The 26,275-nt window shown below is 46.6% G+C and overlaps 2 protein-coding genes across 2 annotated transcripts; both read left to right on the top strand.

Annotated features, from left to right (window-relative positions):
* Positions 1 to 271: 271 nt before the first annotated feature.
* Fate1 (fetal and adult testis expressed 1) lies at positions 272 to 7,702 on the top strand. The gene is made up of 5 exons (XM_005338531.3): positions 272 to 544; positions 1,605 to 1,732; positions 5,860 to 5,966; positions 6,282 to 6,360; positions 7,175 to 7,702. Exons 1-5 carry the CDS (start codon positions 439 to 441, stop codon positions 7,304 to 7,306), a joined length of 552 nt encoding a protein of 183 aa, XP_005338588.1. The 5' UTR covers positions 272 to 438; the 3' UTR covers positions 7,307 to 7,702.
* An 11,241-nt stretch (positions 7,703 to 18,943) lies between these two features.
* Cnga2 (cyclic nucleotide gated channel subunit alpha 2) lies at positions 18,944 to 25,267 on the top strand. The gene is made up of 6 exons (XM_005338508.5): positions 18,944 to 19,060; positions 19,265 to 19,357; positions 19,969 to 20,139; positions 21,233 to 21,340; positions 22,828 to 22,934; positions 23,224 to 25,267. The coding sequence occupies exons 1-6, from the start codon at positions 18,957 to 18,959 to the stop codon at positions 24,624 to 24,626; spliced, it is 1,986 nt and encodes a 661-aa protein (XP_005338565.2). The 5' UTR covers positions 18,944 to 18,956; the 3' UTR covers positions 24,627 to 25,267.
* The last annotated feature ends 1,008 nt before the right edge of the window (positions 25,268 to 26,275 follow it).

Below are 26,275 nucleotides of genomic sequence, written 5' to 3'. Positions count from 1 at the left end.
CTGGACTGACAGAAGCCATGATACACTTGGTACTTGACCCTGCTTTGGCCACTGACTGACTGTTAGATCCTGTGCCAGTCTCTGCCTCTTTTTAGAAATGATGGAGGTTGAACCCCAGTACTCCCCCAACCAGCCAAATCAAAGGTTGTTGAACCAGAGCAGTTCTCATAAGCAAAGGCCCTGAGCTGTATCTCTTCCCCTAAATTGCTTACAAAGTAGCAACAAAGAAGGACATAGCAGAGTCAACAAGGTACAGTAGGAACATAAAGTGCCTAGTCCAAGGTCTGAACCCAGGAAGGGAGTCTGGCTCCACCCGCCTTGTCAGGGTATATCTTCCTTGAGCTCTTGCCCCTTGAAGAGGTGATTCTCCAGGCGCTTCCTCTGTGCCCTGAACCCTGTGAATCTTTAGCCATAGCTTCAAGTGAGTAACTGGTGGTGATGGCAGGAGGGCCCCCTAGCATGAAGGAGGAGATAGAAATGTGCATAGCTGAAGAAGTGGGGCCTGGAAGCCATGGGAAAACTCAAGAGCAACTGGTGATAGCAGGTGAGGATCCTTTAAAATGTCCCCTAGCATATATAGACCATGTAGGCATTCATCTACACTTGTGCTCGTGGGTGTTGGAGAAGGTACATGTGCCTCTGGGTGTGCTTTTGTGCATATATGTTTGTGTGTTTGCATGCATGCATGCTTAGATGTCGTGTCTGGGTTTTGGAGTGTTTGTGTTGGTTACAGAGAACTGTGGGAAAAGTGATAAATAGATGATGATATAAGTCTTTTGTAGCCCAAGAAGGAGGAGGGTGCAAACAACATGTATGGTTTCTCTGACTCCTTCCATCTTACGCACCGCTGTGTCTATTGCAAAATATTTGTAGGGCTTAATTTTTTTAATAAATTGATTAATTCTGTCTCTGAATCCTCTCTTGTCTTTTAGTCAAATCCAAATCATGCAATGTAGAAGATGCATTCAGGGCCTCCTTAACATATTCTCTGCTCTGGCAATGTTTGTCCAGTGCGCAAGTTCCCTGCCAACCCCCCCCCCCCCCCCCGCCCCTGAAGTTGTGTTTGTTCTTAAAACATCTCAAGCTGTTTCTCCTTACAGGCTCTATGCTCCCTGTTCCCTTGGTCTGCTCTTTTCCTCAGTTCTCAATTCCCCATGTTTGGTTCTTTTCAGATCTGTTTCCAGTCTCTGTATCAGTGCTGACTCCTACTTTTCTAGAACTTGCTTTTTCTTTCCACCATGTTACCTGTTTTGTCATTTATGGAGCCATCATTTCTCTAAATTTGTACTGATGAGTTGTTTTTTGTTGTGTACTTCCCACTCGCTCTTATACACAAGCAAATGGTTCATTGATGTCTGGGATCTTGCGTCTTGCTCTTTGCTTACTCTGTCTAGTAACCTAGGCCAGAACTTGGCCTTCAGGATATCGTTATTGAACTTTTGAACAGATGAATAAACAGGTCTGGGATCAGTAATGATGAATGGATCTTGAGTGAATCTTAAGAACTTTGGGGGCACTGTCTTCTTTCTGGTATGTCTTAACACCCAGGAAGCCCCAGTATAACTTCTATGGGTGTTCTTTAGGGTCTCTGTTCTTCTCTCTAGAAATGATGGAGCATGGATCCTGGTCACTAGGTGCTCCCCAGAGGCGACAGAAGTTGGAACCAAAGGCTTCTGGTTCTTCTGCAAGCCAAACAGTTTGGACTATGGGTGCTACCCGGCCCAAAAAATTGGTACTGTCTGGGATCTTGGACACATGGTGACTGGGTTGGGGTTTTCAGTACTGGTTATAGAGGCTTTTGCCTGACCATGGTAAATAAAGAAGGGCCAAAAGTTGGCCCACCATATCCACAGATCCTGCATCTGTGGATTTAACCAACAATGGATGGAAAATATTTGGAGAAAAAAGCATCTGTACTGAACACAAAGGCTTTTTTGTCATTATTCCCTAAACAATACAAGGACTATTTACACAGCATTTACATTGTATTTGGTTTTAGAAATTATGTGGAGATGATTCAAATTATGCAGGATGATGTACATAGGATTTATGCAATTATATCATTTTATATACAGGGCTTGAGCATTCACTGATTTTGGTATCCATGGAGAAAGGGGACTCCTGGCATTTTCACTGTGGGTGAGGGAAAGTTTTAGAAAAATGGTTGCTATACAGTAGCAAGAGTTACTAGAAAAAGGCTATCAGGTTGAAGGAAAGGGAGAACTGATTGTTACAAAGAATCAAGTTTTGCCTTCAGTTTTGTAAGCTATATTCACCTTGTGTGAGGAAGTATAGAAAAATTGTTTTGTTACAGTGTTGCAAAGATTACTGGGAAAACAACAAGGTTGGAGAGGGAGTGAAAACTGACTGTTCTAGGGCATTTCCTGAGTCTTGGAATTCTGTAGCCAATCTTTTCACATACAAATCCGTGGGGTGACAGAATATTCTAGAAAAATGGCAGCTACATTGTTGCAAAAAAAAGGCAGCCATTTTTCAGAGGAAGGAGCCATGACTGTTATAGGATATAGCTATGGGACTGGTTAAGTTTGTAACCAATCCTGTCAGCTATATTTGGATGAGTGAGGGAATGCTTTCAAAAAGTGTAAGTGGTTATAATTTAATAAAAGTTACTGAGGGGGCTAGGGTTGTGGCTTTGTGGTAGAGCACTTGCCTGGCATGTGTGAGGCCCTGGGTTTGATCCTCTGCACCACATAGAAATAAATAAATAAAATAAAGGTCCAACAAAAACTAAAAAATGCATTTAAAAAAGTTACTGAGAGAGGCATCAAGTTTGCAAAGAGGGTAATTTGGTTTCTAGGTAAAGGATTACTAGGCTGAAATGATTCAAGCTCTAGTGAATAACAAGAAAAGGGCCTTCCAGGTCAGTGATCTTCTGAAACAAAAAATAAGTTAGAAATATTAAATTGGCTTTCTGGGTCTAAAAACTGAAGCCAAATTAAGTTGCTCCAGGAATCCAGGCTTTAGGAAGCCACTCATGATACTGAGACTGAAGGGGATATAATAGCAGGATTAGTGAACATTTAGCCATAGGGCTAGAGGAGGGCAATGCTTTAGAATTAGAAATGCAATTTAGAACTCTAGAATTAAGAACTCTAATTTATTAATCCTATTCATTCATTCATCTGCTTACTTTAGAATATGATGATTAATACAATGGTTGGTGCCTCTGGGAAAATCCCAATATATAAGGTAAAAAAAAAATTAATAATGCTATCCTGCTGATTTGGGGAGGAAAGTAGTGTTCCTTAAAAACATAAGGAACATGTTTAAAAACATGTTTAAGGAACATAAGGAAAATAAGAAAAACAATTTTTGATATAATTAACAAGGAAGTTGGCATGTGTTTCAATTAATAGAATTTCCTAGTCTTAATCATATATATACACACACACATATATGTAATATATATAATATATATCTTTAAAAAAAATTTTTAGTTCTAGATGAACATACAGTATCTTTATTTTTATGTGATGCTAAGAATTGAATCCAGTGCCTCACACATGTGAGGCAAACACTTTTTTACTGAGCTACAGCCCCAACATATATATATCTATATATTTATATCTATCTATCTCTCTATATATATCTTATATTTTTTAATGTATACCCAAAAAGTAGTTCTAAAATTAAAAATTATAAACAAGGGCCTGGGATTGTGGCTCAGTGGTAAAATGCTTGCCAAACATGTGCGAGGCCCTGGGTTTGATCTTCAGCACCACATAAAAAAATAAATAAAATAAAAATAGTGTATCCAACTACAACTAAAAAAAAATCAAAAAAAAAAAATACAGGGGCTTGGGCTGTGTAGCTTAGTTGTAGAGTGCTCATCTAGCACATGTGAGGCCCAGGGTTTGATACTCATCGCCACATAAAAATAAATAATAAAGATTTTGTGTCCATCTACAACCAAAAAATATTTTTTAAAAACAAACAAAAAAATACAAATAACTTTTAGAATAGTTATAGCCATCACATGAAGTGGTCACAATACAAGGTATCAAACAGAAGGTATTGTTAAATTAATTGCTATTATATTGATGTATTGATAAACTACATTGCCTCAAACAGAACATCTGGCCACCAATCACTTTGCCTTCAAATTCCTCAAAATTTTCCTTTTGCTTTCCTGATTCCACTCTATAGGAAAATCACAGGGGTAGTCTGGAGATTCTTTAAGAAGATGACTGTAAGCAAATCTACTTTGTAGTCCCAGGGTTTCTCTCACACTCAGTGTCATTTTCGTGCTATTTTGAAGTTTCTTAAGAAGATCAAATATTATTAATATAAACAACTGTTCCCAAAAAGTCACTGCAGTATCTGTGTACTCCTTTCGAAAAAAATACATTTTGAATTATCGCAACTAATGGAACCTAGTAGAAAAGCTCCTAAGAAAGCTCTTTTCATGGAAATGGCCTCACTTTCATTTTAATGTTGTTACCTAAGAGCAGATCTTTCCAAGGTGATAGGTGAGCTGCAGTTGTCTGTTCATTTCTAAGAATGAGGCTAACACAAGTGCTAGCCCAGACCTTGGCACAGCTGGCTGAGGCCTGCCAAGTGGTAGGTTGTACTGCAGCAGGGCAAATGCCAAGACAAAGAGAGTTTTATTTTGTGGCACTGACACCCCGGGCTTCCTGTTCATTTGGTTCAGGTTTTGGCTTGGGGATGAGTGTCTGGTTGCCAGCCAGGTGGAGGGAGAAGGGTAGATGACTGTTTCATACACAGAACTTTAGTTAATGTTCCTATTTTCCACCTCTGTTCTTGAGACACCCCCCACCAGTTGTCCTTGCAGCCTCCAGGCCTGGGTACTGCCAGCCAGCCTCTCCAGTTGGCAGTGCCCCATCTGTTTCCCATGCATGCCCAGGGCTGCTTGTCTGCTGGTTTCCTCCGTGGGCACTTTCTGCATTCAAAGTTTTGTTAAGCTCTTTCACTTCCTGCTGTTATCTTTCTCATGGAATTGTACAGTTTCAGTGCTTTCACTGTTGCTTAGTGAAATCTTAAGAGGAAGCAGTATGAGAGGCATATAGTGTAATGGCTAAGAGCACAATCTCTGGAGAACAGTGTCCTAGGCTCAGATTATTGCTCTATTACTTACTAGTTGTGTGACTTGGGCAACTTGCTTAATCTCTCTGTGATTCAGTTTCTTAATCTTTCAAAATAAAATAATAATACCTGTTTCATGAGGTTGTGATAAGGATTCAATGACTTGCTATTGATAAGGGTTTAGAAGGTGGCAGGGTCCCTAGCAGGCAGAAAAAGTGTGGAAACCTACAGCTATGATTGAGCCCAGGGAAAGCCTGCCACCAAAAGCCACATTCTGCTTCTTCACCCCACAATGCTCTTCAAAGCCATCAGATAACCTTGACCTCAAACATGCACTTGGGGAGTCATTAGCAGATGGATGAAAACGAAAGCTCCAGGAATGGCTGGCCTCACTTAGGGAGGGAATCTGTGGCTTCCCAGTAGCCAGAGTGCTGGCCTTAGCTCCCTTTCTTCCTATGTGTCCTTGGGAGTGAAGGCACCTTGCCAGGCCTCAATTCACGTTCTCCTTTAGTAAGTTGTTTGGATTCTCAGGTAATGTTTGCCTATAGAAGTTCTGGCAGAGGATACTGTAACTGTTCTTCTTCACCACAGCCTTCAAGGCCAGGGCTTCTGAGGAACATGGTGCAGATAGGGGTGCCCAGGCTTTCTCAGTGGTCTAAAGTGGCTTGCCCTTGGTTCCAGAGGGTCAAGCACCACATGAGCCACTTGGGATACATCATCAGATCTTGGCAAAGTGTGGGGAAGCTGCTTAGGTGGAATGAGCAGATGACTTGGAGTGACCCTTCTTTCTTGTAGGGGCACCAGCTGCAGAAGCCCAGAATGTCACGAGAGACAGTGCATGGCAGTGCCCATCCCCAAGAGTATCCAGGCATCTTGCAAGGCATGAGGTTCCATTATGAACGGTAAGAGCTGCACCTTGAGTGCTCCAGGCGAGGACCAGTATGGGCAGAGAGCTTAGTGAGCAGCCTGGCCAGGAAGGAGTGTGGTTGCTTGAAATATTGGGGTTCTGTTGCCTCCTGGCCTTTGGAAACCTACATTCACTCTTTGGCAGCCTGGACTAGGCTGACTTCCAGCCTTCGGGCCCTCTTTATCACAGGCTGCTAGAGTCACTATTCAAGAAGTTCCTGGCCTGCTTCCTCTCCTGGATTTCCTCTCTGCTAGGGCCTCCTTAGTGCCATCAGAAACTCTTGACTCTCTGTGTTTTGCTTTTCCCTCAGCAACTCAGATGCAGGTATGGCAGCAGAGATTGGCCTGGAAGAGCTCAATGGACTGGAGATGGAAATCATGAGAAGACAGGTGAGCTTTTGCCCTACCAGACCCACATGGCAGGTGCAGGTGGCAACATAGTGCCTGGAGGTAGGGAGCCTCAAGAGCTATAAGCAAAGCCACACCTTTGATTTCACATAGCCTTTACAATCATCTTCACCTATAGCACCCTGAGGTGAGGTGAAGCTGGGCTCTCTTCTTTTCCTCCAAGGCCCACTGCCTCTTCTGTTCTAGCTTGATGCTTACCCTTGAGACTAAGCTCTGTCTCTGAGCTGTGGCAAGGGAATCAGGGAAGAGGAAAGGGGGAGCAGCAGGAAACAGAAGCATGTCAGAGCAATGCCAGACAGTGGTGCTGAGAGGTCAGCAGAGGGTAGCCTCAGCTGCAAACCAAGCTCAGGTTTTGTTAGAAAGGAGTCCCAGGAGTGGGAGAAGGAGGTTGGATGAGCACCTGTCCTGGTGGCCTTCTCAGGCCCTGAGGTCCTCTCTCTGGTTCTGTGACTGCAGCCACACATGCCCACCCTAGGAGGAAAAGCCACTTTCTTCCTGAGCTCACCCTGCTATAGTGGGGGCAGGCTGGCCTCTTGAAGAGAACTGGAGTGAACACACACACACACAGAGAGAGAGAGAGAGAGAGAGAGAGAGAGAGAGAGAGAAGGAAGCTGGCCCTGGGTCCTACTAGGTCATGCCAGGCTGGCTGCTTCTCATCCAGGGGCAGTTGGGCCTGCTAAAGGGTAGCAAAACTACTTCTTGTTTTAACTTCACACTCCCCTCTGCCCCCCACTGGCAAGCCTCTGGCTTTCTGGAAGAGCCTTGCTCACCAGCTCTACTTTTGGTCCCTCTATAGCTGCACATGATCACTGGACGCCTGCGTGCCCTCGAGGACCAGGGCGCCACCTGGCGGCACAGGGAGGCTGTGTTCTTCACCATGCTGGTGTCTGCCTGCATCGCCAACCTGTGGCTATGGATGCGCCAGTGATGCTTCACAGGCACTTCAGCACAGCCAGAGCCTCTGCTCCCTCCCCTCATCCCTTTTCTCCAAGAGCTGCCTTGTCCCAGCCTCCTTCCAGCCTCTAGGAAGGATCAGGGAGGTTCTAGCTGCTGGAAGCCAGAGGAAGTCTGCATGAGCTGAGATGTGCCGTCTTGGAAGGAGAGGAGAGAGTGGCATCCGCCCCTCCAGCAGCACCAGTGGCAGGCACTGCCTGCTTGCTTGTGAGGGCTCCCTGGGCCTTGCCTCACTGGCTCCAGCTTCCTGTCTGCTCTGTTCCAACCTCTGTGGCAAGGTTTGCTTCGGCTTTCTCCCCTGTTCTTCCATTAGTGTGCAGGGCTCCACACAAAGAACATGCTCAATAAAATTCTAATGGCAACAGCGAAACCTGGTGCTTGAGGTTCTTATATACATGATTCATTTGCGCCAGTAGTGGAAAGGTGCACTGGGTAAAAATCCCTCTAGTGAAAGGCCCTGTGGCTGGAATTTGGCTGCTGACAATGTCCCAGGGACCCTGTTGTCCTCCTCCCCTTTCCCTTCCCAGCCCTCAGTGTCCCCAGCCCAGCAGAGGGTTTCTTTAATGGCCAGGCTTTATAAAGACCTTCTTGTTGTTATTGTGCCAATGGGTATGTACAGGGAAGCAGTTCTGTAGGGCATGTTGGCCCAGGTGTTGCCCAGACTCGATCACAGCTAAGCTCCTGGAAGGGACCAGAAGCTGCTCCATTTACCCAGGAGGAAACTGAGTTCCAGAGAGGGGAAACATGTCCCTGGGCTTGTCTAGCATGATAGGAACAGAGCAAGGTCTTGGATGGGTTTTCCAGAGTTCTCGTCTACAGAGTAGCTTGCCACCTATGGATTTTTGGGGGGATGAAGTCCTGACACGGTTCTGAATGCTGGAGTTTCCTGGTGGGCAGAAGAAAAGAGTGGCCTTAAGGGGATCACGTGAGGGTAAGCATCTTTGCCTCCTTAGCTTCTAGACCTTCTGCTCCCCTTGGATGTTTCCTGGACCCAGAGCCTCATGAAATACATTTAGGACAGGGTCACCCATGGTGCAGGTGTGCCAGGTTGCTGGAGTCTTGTGGAAGAGCTGCTGCCAATTTCCCTGGGGCTCAGGGATCAATACACATCTGTGTAGAGATGGAGACCCAGGGCTTTCTCATTGGCTTTATGACTAAATGGACCTTTCTCTGTTCCCCAAGTCTGTTGAGGTTTCTCTGTATCTATAAAGGTGGTGAGTGTGTCACTAGATATGAGATGAACATAACCATCTGTGCATATGAGGGTGGAGAAGGATGGAAGGAAAGAGGGAGAGCACAGAAGGGGAAATATTGGAGGGAAGAAGAAGGACAAAGACAGAGATAGAGAAGGAGAGAAGAAAGGAAAGAGGGAGAGAGTGGGTGAAAGAAGAGGCTTGAGTTTCAGCACCTTTTCTGCCAGGACCCTGCCTCTCTCTGATCCTGGGTAGGTTTCTCCCTCTTCTGGACTGCAGTACTTCTGACAGGATGCAGGATCTCCTGTGAGCCCTGTGAGACACCATATATGTGGCCCCTGGAGCCTTGGCCCTGCTGAAAGTTGAGACAATGACACTTAGCGAAGAACCAGTTGGTAGATTTTCTCTCTGGCCCCAGAGCAGAGGGGGTAGTGGGGTGCCAGAAGAAATCCCTCTGCTGAATAGGGAGACAGCAACATCCCCAAATAAGTAATTTTTATTAGGAGATCCAAGAGAGCACATGAGGGCCAAGAGTGTTCCCTGTCCCTCCCAAATGGGCCCTGGAGACCCAGGAATTGCTTGAGGGTCAGAAGCAAGGCTGAGAGACCCTCTTGAAGGCCATCCTTCTACCCTTTAGAGCCTAAGGACAGACCATGGTCCAAAACACAGAGGAATATTAAAAGAAGCAGGGAGATGGAGCAGCCCAGCTGTTCAGACAGAGGTAGCATGTGGCTCTTCCTGCCCACATCTCAGTATACCCACTGCCTTTGGTTCCATGGAAACATTCAAGGGGAGCAGAGGGGTTAGAAGCTAAGGAGGCAAAGATGCTTGCCCTCACATGGTCCCTTTAAGGCCACTCCTTTCTTCTGCCCACTAGGAAACTCTGAGGAAGACCTGACTGTAGCAGAGACAGAGACAGGCTGGGTCTGCCCTCTGGGCCCAGCTATGCGTGTACCTGCGCAGATATAGCCCTGTTTGCGGAAAGTCTCCGGTTGAAAATATGTTGTGAAATAAAGTTTCCCCTCTGGGAGCAATTTAGTTGAGTTGCAAACAAACAGCACGGTGGCCCCCATGGAGAAACACCTCCTGAGCTAGGTGAGCTCAGATGGAGCCCTTGACTGGGCTCTGCCTGCCTCTCTGACCTGCCTGAAATGTGGACACTGGGTGGGCTCCTGGCATGGCCTGGGGCTCACTTCCTAGCCATGCTTTCAAGTTGACTGCCTGCCCCACCAAGAAGGCCTCAGAGACCTCCTGAGGGGAAGTTCAGCCAGAAGTGCTCTTGATGGCCTCTATGGCAGCCTGGGAGATGGACACTGGGCCTCTCTGCAGGGTTTCTCCTGCCCCTCCTCCTCCTCCTCCTCCTCCTCCTCCTCCTCTTTCTTTTTAAAACAAAACTTAAATTGAACCCAGGGCCTCTTCCACATGCTAGACCAACACTCTATCACTCTGTCCTTAAGGACCCCTCTGCAGGGTTCATTAAGGGGCACAGAGACAGTATTACGGTGTGTGCTATGCAAACTCTGTGTTGTACCATGTGGATTAAATGCACTGTATGTGTCTCATGCTTTTTCACTTAGACCTCTCTGCACAGCTCCCTGAGGGAGGAGCTCATCTTCCAAGCCATCTGTGCAGGTGTAGAAAGTATATACCTCTGGTCAAGCCCTGCCTACCAAGCTGGGCAGAGGCTGAAATTTAATATTCCAGTTCTTCCATTTCAGTTGGCCTCCCAGCATCTGGGGGAAGGCAGTTGGGGAAAGTGATCTTGTGAGGAGGAGTCATGAAGGTGCAGGGAGGGGCTCTGGTACACCTAGGACCAGCCTGAAATATCAGGCCTCTTGAAAAGGAGTCAAAGATTTACTGCCCCAGGATCTCTTGCCTCTTTTCCTTCCCCAACTCTATATTCTTTGAGGCCAAGTCCAAGGAATCTTAGAGGGAGGGCTGGATTTGACCCTCAGGCTGGCCTCACCTTGGGATCCTCATCTTTCACAGATTCTTTCTGGCTTGGCCTCCAGTCAGGTGGGCTGGCTTGGACTGTGCCAACACTCCAAAGCAGGTGCATGGCAGCCTCTAGTCTCCAGAGGCAAAGCCCTGAGCATGCTCCATGCAAGGATGGATCCCTTGGGGACCTTGGGAGGGGCCAGCTCCTGGATCTGGGCAGACACACAGCTTCCACAGCAAGGCAGCCCAGCATCCAGCCCTGACTGCCAACAGCCTGGGCCCACCAGTAGGCAAGCTTCTCCACTGGGCCTGTGGCACTGTAGGCCAGAGTCTTGAGCTCACCTGAACTCTGACCATGAACTCTTCTGGGTTTCTGCCAGCTTTCCCTGCTGGTATCAGGCAGGGTGAAATGGCCCTGTAACTGGGAAGCTACCAGCTGTATCATCAGGGGCTGGGTGACTCCCACTGCCTGGAGGACAGAAGTAGAAGGTCTCTTCTGGCTTCAGGTGCTCATGAGCCCCCCCAAGGGTTTCTCTCTGATTGGAGGCTGTGTGGTCGGATGGATGGATGCTGACTGCGGCCCCAGGACTCCCTGCCTCTGAAGTCATCTGATTGGTGAGGAAAGTGGCTGGCACTGAGCTGACATCTTCCTGTGGTTACAGACTGGTATCCTCTTTATATGTCAGGGCTGGAGCACATTGAAAATGTGTGGATCCTAAACCAGTTTTGACATGGGCTCTTGTATATATGGCCTGCTTAAGGGGCTGAGGAAAATGCAGGTATGGAGAAATTTTGTCCCTAATCAAAGCAGGCAAATGGAATACTGAGGGCTCTAGGAGTGCAGTAGCAGTGCCACACCAATCTTAACCTGAGGCACCTGAGCCTTTGTCTCCTTCCAGGAATGTTGCAGGGAGGGTGGCTGGAGAAGGCTCAGAGCACAGGGATCTAGGGACTGCCTGGTTAGGCATGACTCTCTAGGAGAGTAAGGGGACACTGTTGACCTAACCTAACCTCAGAGCATGGAGACTGGGTCACTTGGAGCTCCATAGCCCTTTACATATAAGAAGCCATGGAAGTAGGGGAGGCATTATGTGGTGCTTCTCTCAGAAACCCTGTTTGGACCGCAGCCTTGGATTTTGGCCTGTTGAACTGCAACCTGGCCTCCTCAGGAGATCTTCGGAGCGGGGCACACACTCCAGGCTCCTCAGACTTGGGAGCCAGCCTCTCTGCCATTTTGGAAAATGCATTGTTAGTGAAGCCCTTGGAGGTTCAGGTTGAGGGAAGATTTTGAGCCAAGTAGCAGGCTTGGGGCAGGACAAACTCTCAAGGCTGTTGCAGACCCAGTATCCTATTTTGGCCTCCAAGTTTGAATCCTGAACAACATGTGGACACCCTTTCTGTGTTAGAATATAACTACAGGAGACAGATAATATTACAGAAGCCTCATCTCTAGGCCTTCTGATAGCAGCTAGAACCCTGGGCCCCTTCTTTTTCCAGGCGGGGCTTCCTCCAGCTTCCCCTCACTACCACTTGTCAGTGGTTGCCCTCTCCAAAGAGAGGGAAACTGAGAGCTTGGACTGGGCTTCAAACTGAGACCAACTGTGGTAGAAAAATAGCCAAGTAAATCTTGAGTTCATTGTCAAGGGATGCTAAGTCCTTATACAAATGAAGTAAGGAATAGTGAACATGAGGTAAGGTGTGAATTTGGAAAAGTACAGAGCAAGTTCAGGGAGTCCATTCATTCATTCATTCAATAATCCATTCATCCATTCACTTGCCAAATACATATCAAGCACCTACTGTGTGCCAAAGGTAGCTCAGCATCAGGGGCTTGCCACCAACTACTTCCCCCTACCCAGTCTGAAGTTGCCCATCTTTAGCTCCTGCAGTTTTTCTTCCCACAGCTGAGCCCCATACAACTGTCCTTTCTAGGTCTGGGGCACAAAGACAGTCAGCAGCTTCAGTTCTATAATCAAAACTCAGTCAGCCCAAGAGCATGCTGGTACAGTTCTGACCCTAATTCTCCCTTTGGCCCTCACACCCAAGCTCCATTTGCCTTCCAGCTGGACTGTGGTTGGCTGTTGCACTAGAACCAGATTGCTTCTGTGTGAATCTGTGCAATGGAGATGATAATGATGTCAGCCTTGTTGGATTGTCATGGAGATTAAATAAGTTGACTTATGATAAGTGTTTAGCACCAGGTAGCTACTCAGTGAATGAGATTCTGCCCCTGAGGTTCTAGGTGCCTGTCAGGGATGCCTCTTCCTTCCTCTTGTTGCTTTCTATCTGTCATCCCACCTCCCTGCTTCCCAGCTTCTCCACTACCTATGATGTCAATGACACACTAGAAGCCTATGACTTTTTTCTCTGCAATGGCCAGAGTGAATATCTAGGGGACTAATTTCTAGCTAGGACTTGCAATCTCCATCTCTAGGCTGTCAATCATAAAAGAGATCCTTGTGCAAACATTGTATAAAATCTTTGGCTTAGCCTGGTGTTAACTTGAACCTAGATTGTACAAGAAGTTAAGGCATCTGGCCACCTAGAGGGTCTCATGTGCCTCCTGGAAGACCTACTGCAGCTAGTCTCCCCTACCTATTGCTTTGGGCTTGAAAATCCCCTTTTTAGAACTCTGTCTTCTGATATTCTTCAGAACCTCACCAAGTTCTAGGCCTTATGTCTTTCTCCCTCCCTCCTTATCTTTCTTTCTATCCCTTCCTTACTTCCCTCACTCCTCTAATCCTTCTTCCCTGCTCCCTCTTTCCCTTTATCCTTCTTCTTCCTTCCCCAACAGCATACAGTATTTTCCAGGTACCAGCTCCAGTGCTGGGTATGCTGTGCACCACAGAACAGATGCTGACTTGTCCTCAGGCAGAATACATCCTGTGCAGGGTGTGTGGGGGGGTGCTGGCAGGAAGGGAAGCAAAGTCCAAACACAAATTTCACTCCAGGTCCAGGAAGCTGTGGATAGGAAGAATAAGATAAGGCATGCTCTTCAGAGAGAATTTGAATGCCAAGCCATCCTGAGGGCTAGCAGCTGAGGGCTTGAAGTTCTGGTCAGTCACAAATGTCTAACCATCATAAGGCTGATGGTGGTAATGAATTCATTGTGACTTGGGACAAGATGAGCTGTGGTTGTCCAATAACAACCTGAGAGAAACATCCAGGTGGAAGTTGGAAGGAAAGCCTGAAGCTTAGCAGAGAGACTTTCCTCCCATTCTTAATTTCAGGCACATGATGCCGTCCTTAATTTTGTGGCTCAGTGCATAATATGCCTCATTTCAATGGCTATTTTTAAGTTTTTCCCATTAACAAAGGATTTGGGCAGTTTCATTATTATGTGTCTTGGTGTAGTTTTCATTTTTTTATGCTTCTGTGTCATTGAGCTTCTTATATCTGTGGATTTATAGTATGATTAAGTTTGGGGAAATTTTGGCTATTATATCTTCAAATATCTCCTCTATTTCCTCTCCTTTGGAAACTTTGATTACACTCATATTAAGCCATTGAAGTTGTCTCACAGCTCAATGATGCTTTGCTCTTTTTTTTTTCTGTATCCTTTTCTTCTGTGTCTCATTTTGGACACTTTTATTATGTTGTCTGTAAGTTCATTAATCTCTTTTACACTATCTGATCTTCCATGAATCCAATGAACAGTTGATCCTCTGTCTCCATGAGCTCAGCATCTACAGATTCAACCAACCATGGATTGAAAATTTTTAAGAAAATTGTGTGTGCACTAAATATGTGCAGAATTTTTCCTGCTATAATTACCTAAACAATACAGCTTAGCAATTACTTATATAGCATTTCATTATATTCAATATTATAAGTAATCTAGAGATTATTTAAAAAATATGATAGGATGTGCATAGGTTATATGCAAATATGGTGCTTTATCATTTTATATAAAGGACTTGAATATTAGTGAATTTTGTCATTCATGGTCCTAAAACCAACCATCCTGGGGATACTGAGGGACAACTGTGCTTTTTATTTCACAAATGGCTTTCTCCTCATTATGGAGAAGTTATTTGCATGCCTAAGTTTTAAGTAGATGCCACATATTGTGAAATTTATCTTATTGAAAGCTCGACATTTTGGTATTTCTAAGAACATTCTTGAGTCTTATTCTGGAATTCCGTTAAATTCCGTGAAAAGTATTTTGTTCTTTTTTGTCTTGCTTTTAAGATTTTTCAATAGGACTATAGAGTCCTCAGTCTAAATACTAATTTTCTGTCACTACTGAGGAAAGATCCTTCTGGGTACTCTATCCAATATCCCACCAATCATTAGGTTTTCCAATTGGGCTGCTGGCATCAGACCTTGTGTGAAAGGTGAGGGATATAATGCCTAATTTTGAGGAATGGTTCATTCCTTGACCAGGAATATCTTCCTCATTGCTAAGCACTCAGCTGAATACTTGACAGGGACCCTCGTTCTGGAGTTCTCTCTGTGTAGCTCTCTCCTCTCCAATACTTTCCTCTGCAGGCTCTAGCTGCTTTGGTCTCCTCAACCCAGGGAAACTGACAGGCTTTACCTGCATTTACTCTCTTGGCGCTATGGCCTGGAAACTCTGACAGGTAATAATCAGGGGCAATTGCAGGGCTTCAGCTCTTTTGCCTCTGAGGATTACTGACCTAAGTTTCCTATTACTTAGAAACTTGAAAATTATTGTTTCTAAGTTTTCTTATTTCATTATGGAGGATATATTCAATCCTTGTTGCTTCATATTAGCCTAGAAGAGAAGTACTGTATCTTCCTTTAAAATCACCTAATTGATATAGTAAGGGCTTAAGCTGAGGAATGAAAGTAGAAAGAGAAGTAGTCATGGACTGGGAAAAATGTAGGGACCACTCATACAATATTCATCCAAAACTCATTTATTGAGCATGTACTATCTCAAGGCACTAAGAAAAGATGGTAGTTTGGATTGAAGATGGCAATGATGGAGATAGTGAGAAACCATTAGATATATGACATGTGTTCAAGGTAAAGCCCATATTCTTTGCATATGTAGAGTGGGTGGGGTGTGAAAAAAGAGGAGTCAGGATAACAGTAAGGTTTAGAATGAAATAACAGGGAGAATAGCATTACTTGACTGAGACATAGGTGACTGTGGAGGGTATGGTTGGAGGGGAAGATCAAGAGCTTGGTTTTGGACATACTGAGCCTGAGGAGCCTATTCATAATCCAAGTGGCTTTGCCAGGGAGGCAAACTAGAGTTCACAGGAGAGATTGAGCTGGTGTTCCAAGTTTGTAAGTCATCAGCATCTACTCGAGAGAAAAGACAAGTAAGTGATATGGATCATTCAAGAACTGTGTTCAGAACACTCTAAGCTTTAGTGTTAGAAAAGAGAAGGAAGCTTCTTCAGAGAATGCCAAAATGTGGTTGATAAGTAGGATATCTAACTGGGAAAGTAGAGCTCATTATTTCAAGAAACTGTCAGATGCTGCAGAAAAACAGAATGGAAATGCAAATGACTCTCAGGATGGATTGTGTTTCTGTTTGTGTCTTTGAATCTTGGATTCACCCTGAAGTTAGACACCCTGCCAGACTTACATCTCTAAAGGCAGCACCCACCCAACACGTGGCATACAATTGGTGCCTTCAGCGTGGGCATGGAGCATTTGAGTGAGCAGTGAACTGGAACTTTCAGTCTTGGCTGTCTGACTCACATGTCCCTTTTCTCTCTGGCCTTATCTCTACCCATAGTCTGAATGAGTTGTCCTTAAAATGCTTCCTTGCAGGGTTTGAGCACTCCTCACTCCAGACTCACTTTTTTATAATATCCTGTGCTGTTACTCAGCTTGTGGATGAAGAAAAACGAGGCCTATGAGTACAACATGACTGAAGTTGGGCTTTTTATGACATCGGCATTATCTTCCTCTGATTTTAAAAGCCACATTCCTTGAGGATCCCACTCTTCAACTAGAATTTCCTGCCCATCTCTGTTCTCTGTGACAACCACATGGCTTTTTACCCTTTCTCAGCAAGCTTGCTTTTGCCCTTATGTTTATTTGGTTTTCCCCTGTCCATCCCCAGAACACCTATTGCAAAATTTCTGGCCTCCTCTGAAGGCTTCTGCCTGGTACTTCTGAAAGTAGAAACCCCTCCTATTTCACTTACAAAGCTGGGCTTTTATAGAAGTGAATCTTTCAATGGCCTCTCACTGTATCCCTACTAGCATCTAAAACATTGAACACCTGCTTCCCTCTGGTCTTAGGATTTTTAATAACACTTTTTGTACTTCCTCTGGTACTTGAACCAACCCATTTTACTCCCACCTCTCACAGGCTCCACCCTCAACTGGGGTTGGTCAAAAGCACAAACACTTTCATTTTCTATCAAATCTGTCCTTAAAACATTTAAACTTGCTTTATTTTCTTCTTGTTGTAAATTAGTAAAAACAGCAACACAGAGAACTGTTTTCAATCTCCCATCCTCTTCCAGATCTCACTTTATCTCTAGCCTTTCTCAGTCGAGTTTCTAGAAAGAATTAGTTACATGCTCTATCTCTTGTCCCTCACTCCCTACTCCGTACAATGGGACCCTATGAAATTTATCTTCTTTTACCACCACTCCTTGGTGCTGTTCTTGATAAGGTCACTGGTAAGCCTTAGTCATGCTCTCATCTCAGAGAGGAAGTATCAGGCCTCCCAAGCTGCTTTTATCTCCCTGTCATAGGGGTCGGGTGGGCATTGGCCCTGTAGAAGTCTTTTTTTTTCCTGAAACTCCTTTCCCTGGGGACTTTTTCCTTGTGTATCCCATATCTCTTGGCCTGCCCTCCATTTCCTCCATGCAGTCAGCTGGTTGGGCTATATGCCATCGTTGCAGCTCCTCAGAAGGCTTCAGTCAGCCCTCTTCTCTGGTTTCATGATATGGAGGAGTAGGCTTATCCCCTTGACAACTTTAACTCCCTCATAAACCATGAGGGTATCCATGGACCCCATTTAGTCCAGGGAGTGCTGAGCCAAACAGAGTCTCCTTTATCAGACCCAGGCAGCCACAGTGAATGCTAGAGACCAGGTCAAGGCCTTGTAAATAGAAGGCAATAGTGAGAGAGATGCTTGACACTTTGCAGGGCACAAACAACTCAGGAAAGAGGTTGCTTGGATGTGATTCAGTAAGTAAAGAGCTATTCTTGACCTGTAGATTTCTGACTTGAGTGACTGGGAAGAGGGTAGGCCCCTTTATAACATGGGTAAATTGGAAGAGAAACTGACTTATAGGTGAAGGTGTCAAGTTCAGTTTTACCTATGTTGGGTTTGAGGGTTTGAGTTGTCTCAAAGGAGATGTCCAGCAAGCAGCAGGAGATATGTGTTGGGAGCCTGGAAGGGATTCCTGGCCTGGAAACTTGATCAGGCACTTGAAGCCCTAGGACTAGACAAGATTTATGGAGGAGTTGAAAATCAATGGGCTGTCAGTTAGGCAAGGCAGAAGACAGCCAGGCAGCCAGGGGAACGGATGTCCTATTTCTGGCAGAGAGAGCACAAGATCAAGGAAGAGGAATTTGTTTTGGTGACAGCAGCATAGAAGGTGATGTACCCCAGAGATGGCCTGGCCCTGTGTTCCAGCTCCTCTTGAACTGAAAGCTTGGACTTTAAAATCACCTTTTCCAGGAGGCCAGCCCTGAAACTGTTCAGTGTGAGTGGCCCTGCCTTTGTTTGCATTGCCTGGAACTTTCTGTCTCCACGGTCTACTGCCTCCAAGGTCCAAACAGGGACGTGCAGAGGCTGGTTTGTTTCCCTCAGGTGCCCTCATTAGCATGCTGCTGCCAGAGTCCCACAGAGAGCACCAGGCGAGCATCTCTGAGGCTGCTTGACGTGTCCTACCATTGCCATGGCGACAGCTTCAGAAGCTGGAACAAGTAGCTGGGGGTGGGGAATGGTGGAGTCCTGGAAGAGCTTTGGGGCTGTGAATCTAGTAGTAGCTGCCTTGGTAAATCTGGGGGATGTGATAACCATTCCTGTTCACATCTGGTGTGACACACTGATGAGCCCCAGCATGGGACAGCTGTTCTGAGGATCTTATATTCCAGCCTCCCTGACTCTATGACAAGACATACTGTCTCTCTTCTGGATGCTTCCATCCTGGGATACTCCTTCTCAATTTATTTTGTGAATGCATCTTCCTTGCTCAAGTCACCAGTGTAGGAGCAAACCTCGATACTCCTAAGTCCTGCTGTGGCAGTATGGAGCAGTGGGACTCTGCATTGCCTCAGTGCCAGGCTCCAAGTGTCAAGAAAAGGACTATACTCCTCCACACGATATATTATTCAAAATGAAAACAGTGCTCAACTACAGAATATGGTTTTGTTTCCTTTGCCATAGTGACTTTATTAACATAGGAATTATCAAAGCCAGCTGGGCCCTGGTTCTATTCTCACCCTGCTTGCCTATAGCTCTCCTGCTCCATATGGGTATGAGAATCCTCTGTGACCTCCCTTGGTCATATCCCTGGCAGGTAAGAGCCCTGGTTGTACATGGAGAATGACTGAAAAATCCAATGGTGTGAAGAGTGCTACAGCCAATAACCATCATGAACCCCCTGCCATCAAGGCCAATGGCAAAGATGACTGCAGGACCAGCAGCAGGTGAGTCTGCTGAGGCTGGGTGATTTCACAGATGGTCCAGAGGTTGCTACTCCCCATCATGCCTGCACCATTGTTGTAGAGCAAGCTATCTTTGGCTTTAGGATTCCTTTTCAAGGGAATATAAGAGTTCTAGGCATGTCCTAGGAGGCAAGACAAGTCACACACCCAGAGAACCCTGGGTCAACTCTGTCGCTTTCTCTACAGGCCACAGTCTGCGGCTGATGATGATACCTCCTCTGAATTGCAGAGGCTGGCGGAGATGGACACCCCACGACGGGGAAGGGGTGGCTTCCGAAGGTGATTCCCCCCACCCTAACCTGCTGTTCCCCCTTCTGAGGCTTGTCAGGGTGACTACAATGGCCCTTCTTCTCTTAACTCCTCTAAGCCTTCTATCAGACACTAGAGACCTGAGCAACACCAAAGCTCCTGTGAGACAAGATGGGAGAGGCCAGAGGAGGCCTCCCTTCACACTTCACAGTCTGAACTTTGCGGGGAGGTATCTCTCACTGCAGAGGGGCCTCGGTAGAGGGCCCCGAGGTCACTACCCCAGACCAGTAGGCTCTATAAGGAAATCAGGAAGCCTGAGGCAACCTCCATCCTGACCTGTCCTGACATTAACACAACCTCCATTTTGCATTGAAGACTTGCTTTTTGTTCTGCACAATCAAATGACATGGCACCTTCTATTGGAAATCTTCCTAGGTACCCGTCCCCACAGGATGTATTTGAATCATGCCTAAGTCCCAGACCCTTCCCTCAATGCTGGCCTATGTCCCAGTTCTTAGCACACAGGAAATCATGGCCTGGTCTGTTTCCAGGTTTCCCTCTTCATCTCCCATGACCCCCCGATTTTCCCTCTGCTGAAACAGTGAGCTCTCAGGCTCATGCTCTCTCTCCCTCATCTCTAGGATCGTCCGCCTGGTGGGGGTCATCAGAGACTGGGCCAACAGGAATTTCAGGGAGGAGGAAGCGAGGCCTGATTCATTCCTCGAGCGCTTTCGTGGGCCTGAACTCCAGACCGTGACGACACAGCAGGGGGATGGCAAAGGCGACAAAGACGGCGAGGGAAAGGGCACCAAGTACAACCGTCCAGCCTGTGGGGCTCAAAGGGCTCCCAAGCACACAATTGCAGAACTCAGTGTAGTTTCTAATGCCACTGCCAGGGGCAGACCAGGGGTTATGTCAAGCCCTGTCATAACAGGGAAAGGGATGGACAGAAATGACCTGCTATGCTTTTAACTCCAGAACATTTCTGTTGTCCCTACCTACAGCCTCTCCAATAGCCCGTGGTCTATTTTCTATGGGAACATCTAATGTCTTTTTTCACCTTAGCTGACCTTCTATCAGATGTCCTCTTGCTGCTCATAAAGTGAATGTGGGCAGGGAGGGGGTTCAGCCAGGGGCATGCCACTTCCAGCCTCACTTCCAGCAGTTGGTAAATGCTGAGGAGGATGCAATCAGAGAGCGCTGCTGAGGGCAGGCCCACTCCAGCTCTACTCTGGGCAAGGAAGTATGTATTGGAAGAGACCATGTAGGAACCTGATGGGGAAGGCTCTGATGGCTGAGCAGGAGAAAGTGACAGGGTGCAGAAGGCAGAGATTGAGGGTCTACTCTTTGAGGAAGGAGTAGGCCACTGTGGATGTCTGGCCAAGCTAACATTCCCCACCTCTAGTCAGTGAAGGAAAAGGGCTCTTGCCAAAATATGGCATAGCATCTGGAAAAGTGATTTGGAGGCTGGGGAGCAAAAAGAAAGAGTAGGGTGGGCAAGAAGCGTGTAGTTCTCACTTGCCTGGAGTTTGTCTCTTTTGCTGGGAGGGATATAGGAACAGTGGGATAAGCTTGCATTACCAACCTGTGGTTATCCCTCCCCAGACCCTGATGCTCTTCTCTATCCAAAACTCTGCCCCTTGATGTGCCTTCTGGGCAAGGGGCTTCCAGAGAGCTTCAGAGCCAATGGGCCACCCTACATCCAGAAAGGGGAGTGTCTCACACTTGTCAGATGTATGGTACCAGGTTTTGGGTCCCTGAAAAATGGAGCCCCAAGACAATTTACCCCTCATCCACATATTCCCTTAAGCAGTGATTCTTGGGGGTCCCTAAGCTTCCAAAACATGTAGTGCTGTCTCCTTGGGGGAGCTGGTCCTCAAGCCTGGCCTTTGTTTGTTTCCTTAGAAAGAAATTTGAACTATTTGTCTTGGACCCAGCTGGGGACTGGTATTACCGCTGGCTCTTTGTCATTGCCATGCCTGTCCTGTACAACTGGTGCCTGCTGGTGGCCAGGTGAGTAGGGAGGGGTCTGGAAGAGGGTAGCCAAAAGTAGAGCAATCCATAGGCCCTGGGATTGAGAGCACACAGGTCCCAGCCAGTCCCAGCATAAGACAGTATTCATACCAAGCCAACCTTCCTTCCAGATTCTCTGGCTGCCAAAAATACCTCCATCTACCTTGATAGCCCATGTTCCCTTTAGAGGGAGTCTTAAAGGTGTTAGCCCCACTTTCTTCTCTTCCTGGGACACCTGCAGCAACCATATCTATTTCTTGTATCTACCACACTTGTAACTAATGTGATTCTAAGAAACTGGGATTTGGTGATACTACTCCCTCCTCAAAAAACATTTCAATTCCCTATTGCCCACAGGACAAAGTTCAAGCCCTAAGAATGGCCTTCAAAGCCTTTTGAACGTGGCCTGGCAGCATTCCTCACTCCTTTCTGCTCCCACTTCAGTCATTCAGAAAGGGTTTAACTGAGCACTTATTGGGTACCATGCTATGGGCTCAATGATGGGGATAATGTGGAGAGCAAGACAGGCATGGTATCTCTTCCTTGGAACTCTTAGGCTACTGGAGGACAGAAGTGACCAAGATGATTCCAGGAACTGATGGCAGAAAGTTGCTAGAGATCTAACAGTCAGGGTGGGCCTCTCTGGGAAGGTGAGACTATAGCTGAGACCTCATTAGTGGGAGGCAATCAGCTGTTTAGATTCTATTCTTGGCAGAGAGAACATTGTGGGCAGAAGGAATAAGTGCAAAGTGTTGGGATGGCCTAGTGTGGATGAAAGCCATGACAATGGCAGGCACTGGTGGTTCTGCAGCCTTGTGAAAAAGAGGCTGGAATTTGATTCTAAATGTTACCATTCCTAGTACACTCTTGGGATCACCATCCTGGATTCTATCCCCTAATTTTCCCTATCCCCAGGCCCTTTCCTAGGCCCGGCCCCATCCATAATTTACCCTACAGAGCTCCTGCAGCTTCCAACTTTTCTCCAATCATACTTCTTCTACCCTAACCCTAGCTCACTTGGGCTTACCCATACTTGGCTGGCCAGTGTTCTGTGTTGGGTGCTCAGTAGGTGTATGTTGAAGTGATGAAGATGGAATCTATTCAACTGTGTGCTGTAATTTGCTCTTCCAATGACATATTCATTCATTCCACTGACACCATTCAACTGACACTTGAATTCCGGTGCCCCAGGCTAGGCATAGGACTGGCAGTGATGATGGAGGAAGTCTCTGCCCTCCTGAAGCTCACAGTCTAATGTGTGAGGTAGGCAATTAATGGTCAGTAGTGATGCACACACAGTGATATCTACATAATGATAAGGATTGGGGTAGAAGTCACTTGCCAGTGTCTCCTTGGCACCAGGCTGACTGTGACTTATCAGTGCCCCTTGTGGCCCTCTCAAGCCTTGAACAAATAGACATTCAGCTTGGGGCTTCCAGGAGACCTCAACTGGCTCTGAGGGTGAAGCCAGCCTTGTTCTTTCACAGAGCCTGCTTCAGTGACCTACAGAGAGGTTACTTCCTGGTGTGGCTGGTACTGGACTACTTCTCAGATCTGGTTTACATTGCAGACCTTTTCATCCGATTACGCACAGGTGAGTAAGCATCTGGGAAGCACAGGTGGCAGTATGACACCTAAGTCCAAAGGCCTGAGTCCAAATTTTGAAGAAATCTACTAGACATGGTGTTGGACTCAAATGCTTGGCTGGAACCCTGGTTGGTGATTGATCGGGGGTGCTCTCTTGGGTCTTTCTGGACAGCCTACCATGTGAGCTATATCTCTCCTTGGGATGAAGGGATAAATGACTAGTTTGCTTATCATTATCCTATAAGGAGGAACAGATCTGAGGGAAGAGGTGACATACTGGCTTGTACATCTGTTAGGTTTCCTAGAGCAGGGGCTGCTGGTCAAAGATACCAAGAAACTGCGAGACAACTACATCCACACCCTGCAATTCAAGCTGGATGTGGCTTCCATCATCCCCACAGACCTCATCTATTTTGCTGTGGGCATCCATAGTCCTGAGGTGCGCTTCAACCGCCTACTGCACTTTGCCCGTATGTTTGAGTTCTTTGATCGCACTGAGACTCGCACCAGCTACCCCAACATCTTTCGTATCAGCAACCTGGTGCTTTACATTTTGGTCATCATCCACTGGAATGCATGCATCTACTATGCCATCTCCAAGTCCATTGGCTTTGGGGTTGACACCTGGGTCTATCCCAATATCACTGACCCTGAATATGGCTACCTGGCTAGGGAATACATCTACTGTCTTTACTGGTCCACACTGACCCTCACCACCATTGGGGAGACACCTCCCCCTGTAAAGGATGAGGAGTACTTATTTGTCATCTTTGACTTCCTGATTGGTGTCCTCATCTTCGCCACCATCGTGGGAAATGTGGGCTCCATGATCTCCAACATGAATGCTACCAGGGCAGAGTTCCAGGCCAAGATTGATGCTGTCAAACACTACATGCAGTTCCGCAAGGTCAGCAAGGAGATGGAAGCCAAGGTCATTAAGTGGTTTGACTACCTGTGGACCAATAAGAAGTCAGTGGATGAGCGGGAAGTTCTCAAGAATCTGCCAGCTAAGCTCAGGGCTGAGATAGCCATCAATGTCCACCTTTCCACACTCAAGAAAGTGCGCATCTTCCAGGATTGTGAAGCTGGCTTGCTGGTAGAGCTGGTACTGAAGCTTCGCCCTCAGGTCTTCAGCCCCGGGGATTACATTTGCCGTAAGGGGGATATTGGCAAGGAGATGTACATCATCAAGGAGGGCAAGTTAGCGGTGGTGGCTGATGATGGTGTGACTCAGTATGCTCTACTATCTGCTGGGAGCTGCTTTGGAGAGATCAGTATCCTTAACATTAAGGGCAGCAAAATGGGCAATCGGCGCACGGCCAATATCCGCAGCCTGGGCTACTCAGATCTCTTCTGTTTGTCCAAGGATGATCTCATGGAAGCAGTGACTGAGTACCCTGACGCCAAGAAGGTTTTGGAGGAGAGAGGTCGGGAGATCCTGATGAAGGAGGGGCTGCTGGATGAGAATGAGGTGGCAGCCAGCATGGAGGTGGATGTGCAGGAAAAGCTAGAGCAACTGGAGACCAACATGGAGACCTTGTATACGCGCTTTGCCCGCCTGCTGGCTGAGTACACAGGGGCCCAGCAGAAGCTCAAGCAGCGCATCACAGTTCTGGAGACCAAGATGAAACAAAATGAGGAGGATTACCTGTCAGATGGCGTGACCAGCCCAGAGCCAGCTACTGCTGAGGAGCCATGAGGGTGCGAGCCCAATGGCCTCTGCAGCCTTCCTTGCCTTGACCCCAGGAGGTAGAAGAGCTGTCTAGATTTCCAGATTCATATGCATTACATCTCTTGCCCTCTGAATTCTCCCCAAAGCCTCTTCAAAGCTCATGATTTTGGTCTAAACATCCAGGGGTACCCCTCTGAGTGTAGCTAACAGTCAAGCTTGTGGACAGTAGAGACCATGTTGGCTGCATTTCCAGGAGCTTCAGCCTGCCCAAGTCTGAGGAATGAAGAGAGCAGCAGCTGAACTGTCCTTTAGGAGTCTGTCCTGGGACTGGAGGTGTGGACAATGATCTGCTCTGAAGAAGCCCATCCAAAGAATGGCATGCTCTCTGCTGCTCTCTTACCCCTCTCTAGCTCATCTGTATGTAGCCACTCTGCTCTTTTGATTAGCCTGTCTCTCTGCCAGCCAAGAGTGGCATCTCTGAAGTCCTCTCTGGACCAGGAGATGATGGTGCTTCTGGTTTCTGGTCCATTCCAGGAAAGGGAGTGAGGAGTGAGGCAACTGACAATCATCCAGTGAGCAATGCCACCTGGAGAAGGAGGTGGCTGGCAGCTCTAGTCATCACCCCTCTATGCAGAGCATTTCAAAAGAAGACTTGAAGGCTGGTGGTGGGAGGGATACTCTAGTTCATATGTGCTTTAGCAGCACTTGAAGTTAATAAATTACTTTCAATTATTTGTGGTTATTGCTCAGCTCTTTTCTCCACATTCTTTTCCTGTTCTTCCCTTTTATTCACATTTCTTTGCTGCTGTCCAGACTCCTTCTGCCTGGCATGCCCACTGAAATCCTCCCCTGCCTGTAACCCCTACTTGTCTTATAGGACTCAAGCTGGGTACCAGCTCTCTGGAGAACCCCCTTGCCTGTACCCACTCCCCTGCCAGCCTCTGTGGTTGGTTTTAATGGATGTGGTTTCCCCTCCAGACTATGGGCCCTTTGAGGGCAAGGCCAAGACAGTCTCCCTCAATGCTGTCTGCAGCCTTGATGATGTGCCTGGCATAGAGTAGAGGTTCTGAGATGTTTATTCACTGGAGTAGTGAGCAAACAGAGTGAGTGGGAATGAACGAATGAGCACAACTAACCCAAACTACTCTGCTTCCATCTGCCAGCATCTGTATTTTGAGAGAAACATGGTTTTATCTGGGGGGCTGGGGAGGATCTTCTGGAGAAGCAGGTATTTGATCTGGTATTACTAGATTTCAGCAGTCTGAGGGACAAATACTGATCAGTGGGCAAGAAGATCTAGCTGTGGACTCTCATGCTTTCATGTCCATACATAACATTCACTCCTTCATTTATTGTGATAAAATGCACATAACTCTAACCATCTTGATGACTTTTATATGTATAATTCAATAGTGACAAGTAGATTCACATTGTCATGAAATCAATCTCCAAAACTCTTTCAACTTGCAAACTAAAACTTTGTACCCATTAAATAACTCCTTTCTCCTCCCAGCTCCTGGTATTCAGCATTCTACTATCTGACTATTAATCTAATCACTCTAGTAACCTCATATATGTGCAATCATAGAGTATTTGTCCTTGGTGTCTGGCCTATTTCAATTAGCATAAGGTCTTCAAGATTCATCTATGTTGTAATGTATCTCAGAATCTCCTTC

Source organism: Ictidomys tridecemlineatus, chromosome X (assembly GCF_052094955.1).
Source record: "Ictidomys tridecemlineatus isolate mIctTri1 chromosome X, mIctTri1.hap1, whole genome shotgun sequence".
NCBI classification, from domain to species: Eukaryota; Metazoa; Chordata; class Mammalia; order Rodentia; family Sciuridae; genus Ictidomys; species Ictidomys tridecemlineatus.
The sequence above is the reverse complement of the archived record's forward strand: the minus strand, read 5'-3'. Positions and strand labels throughout refer to the sequence as shown.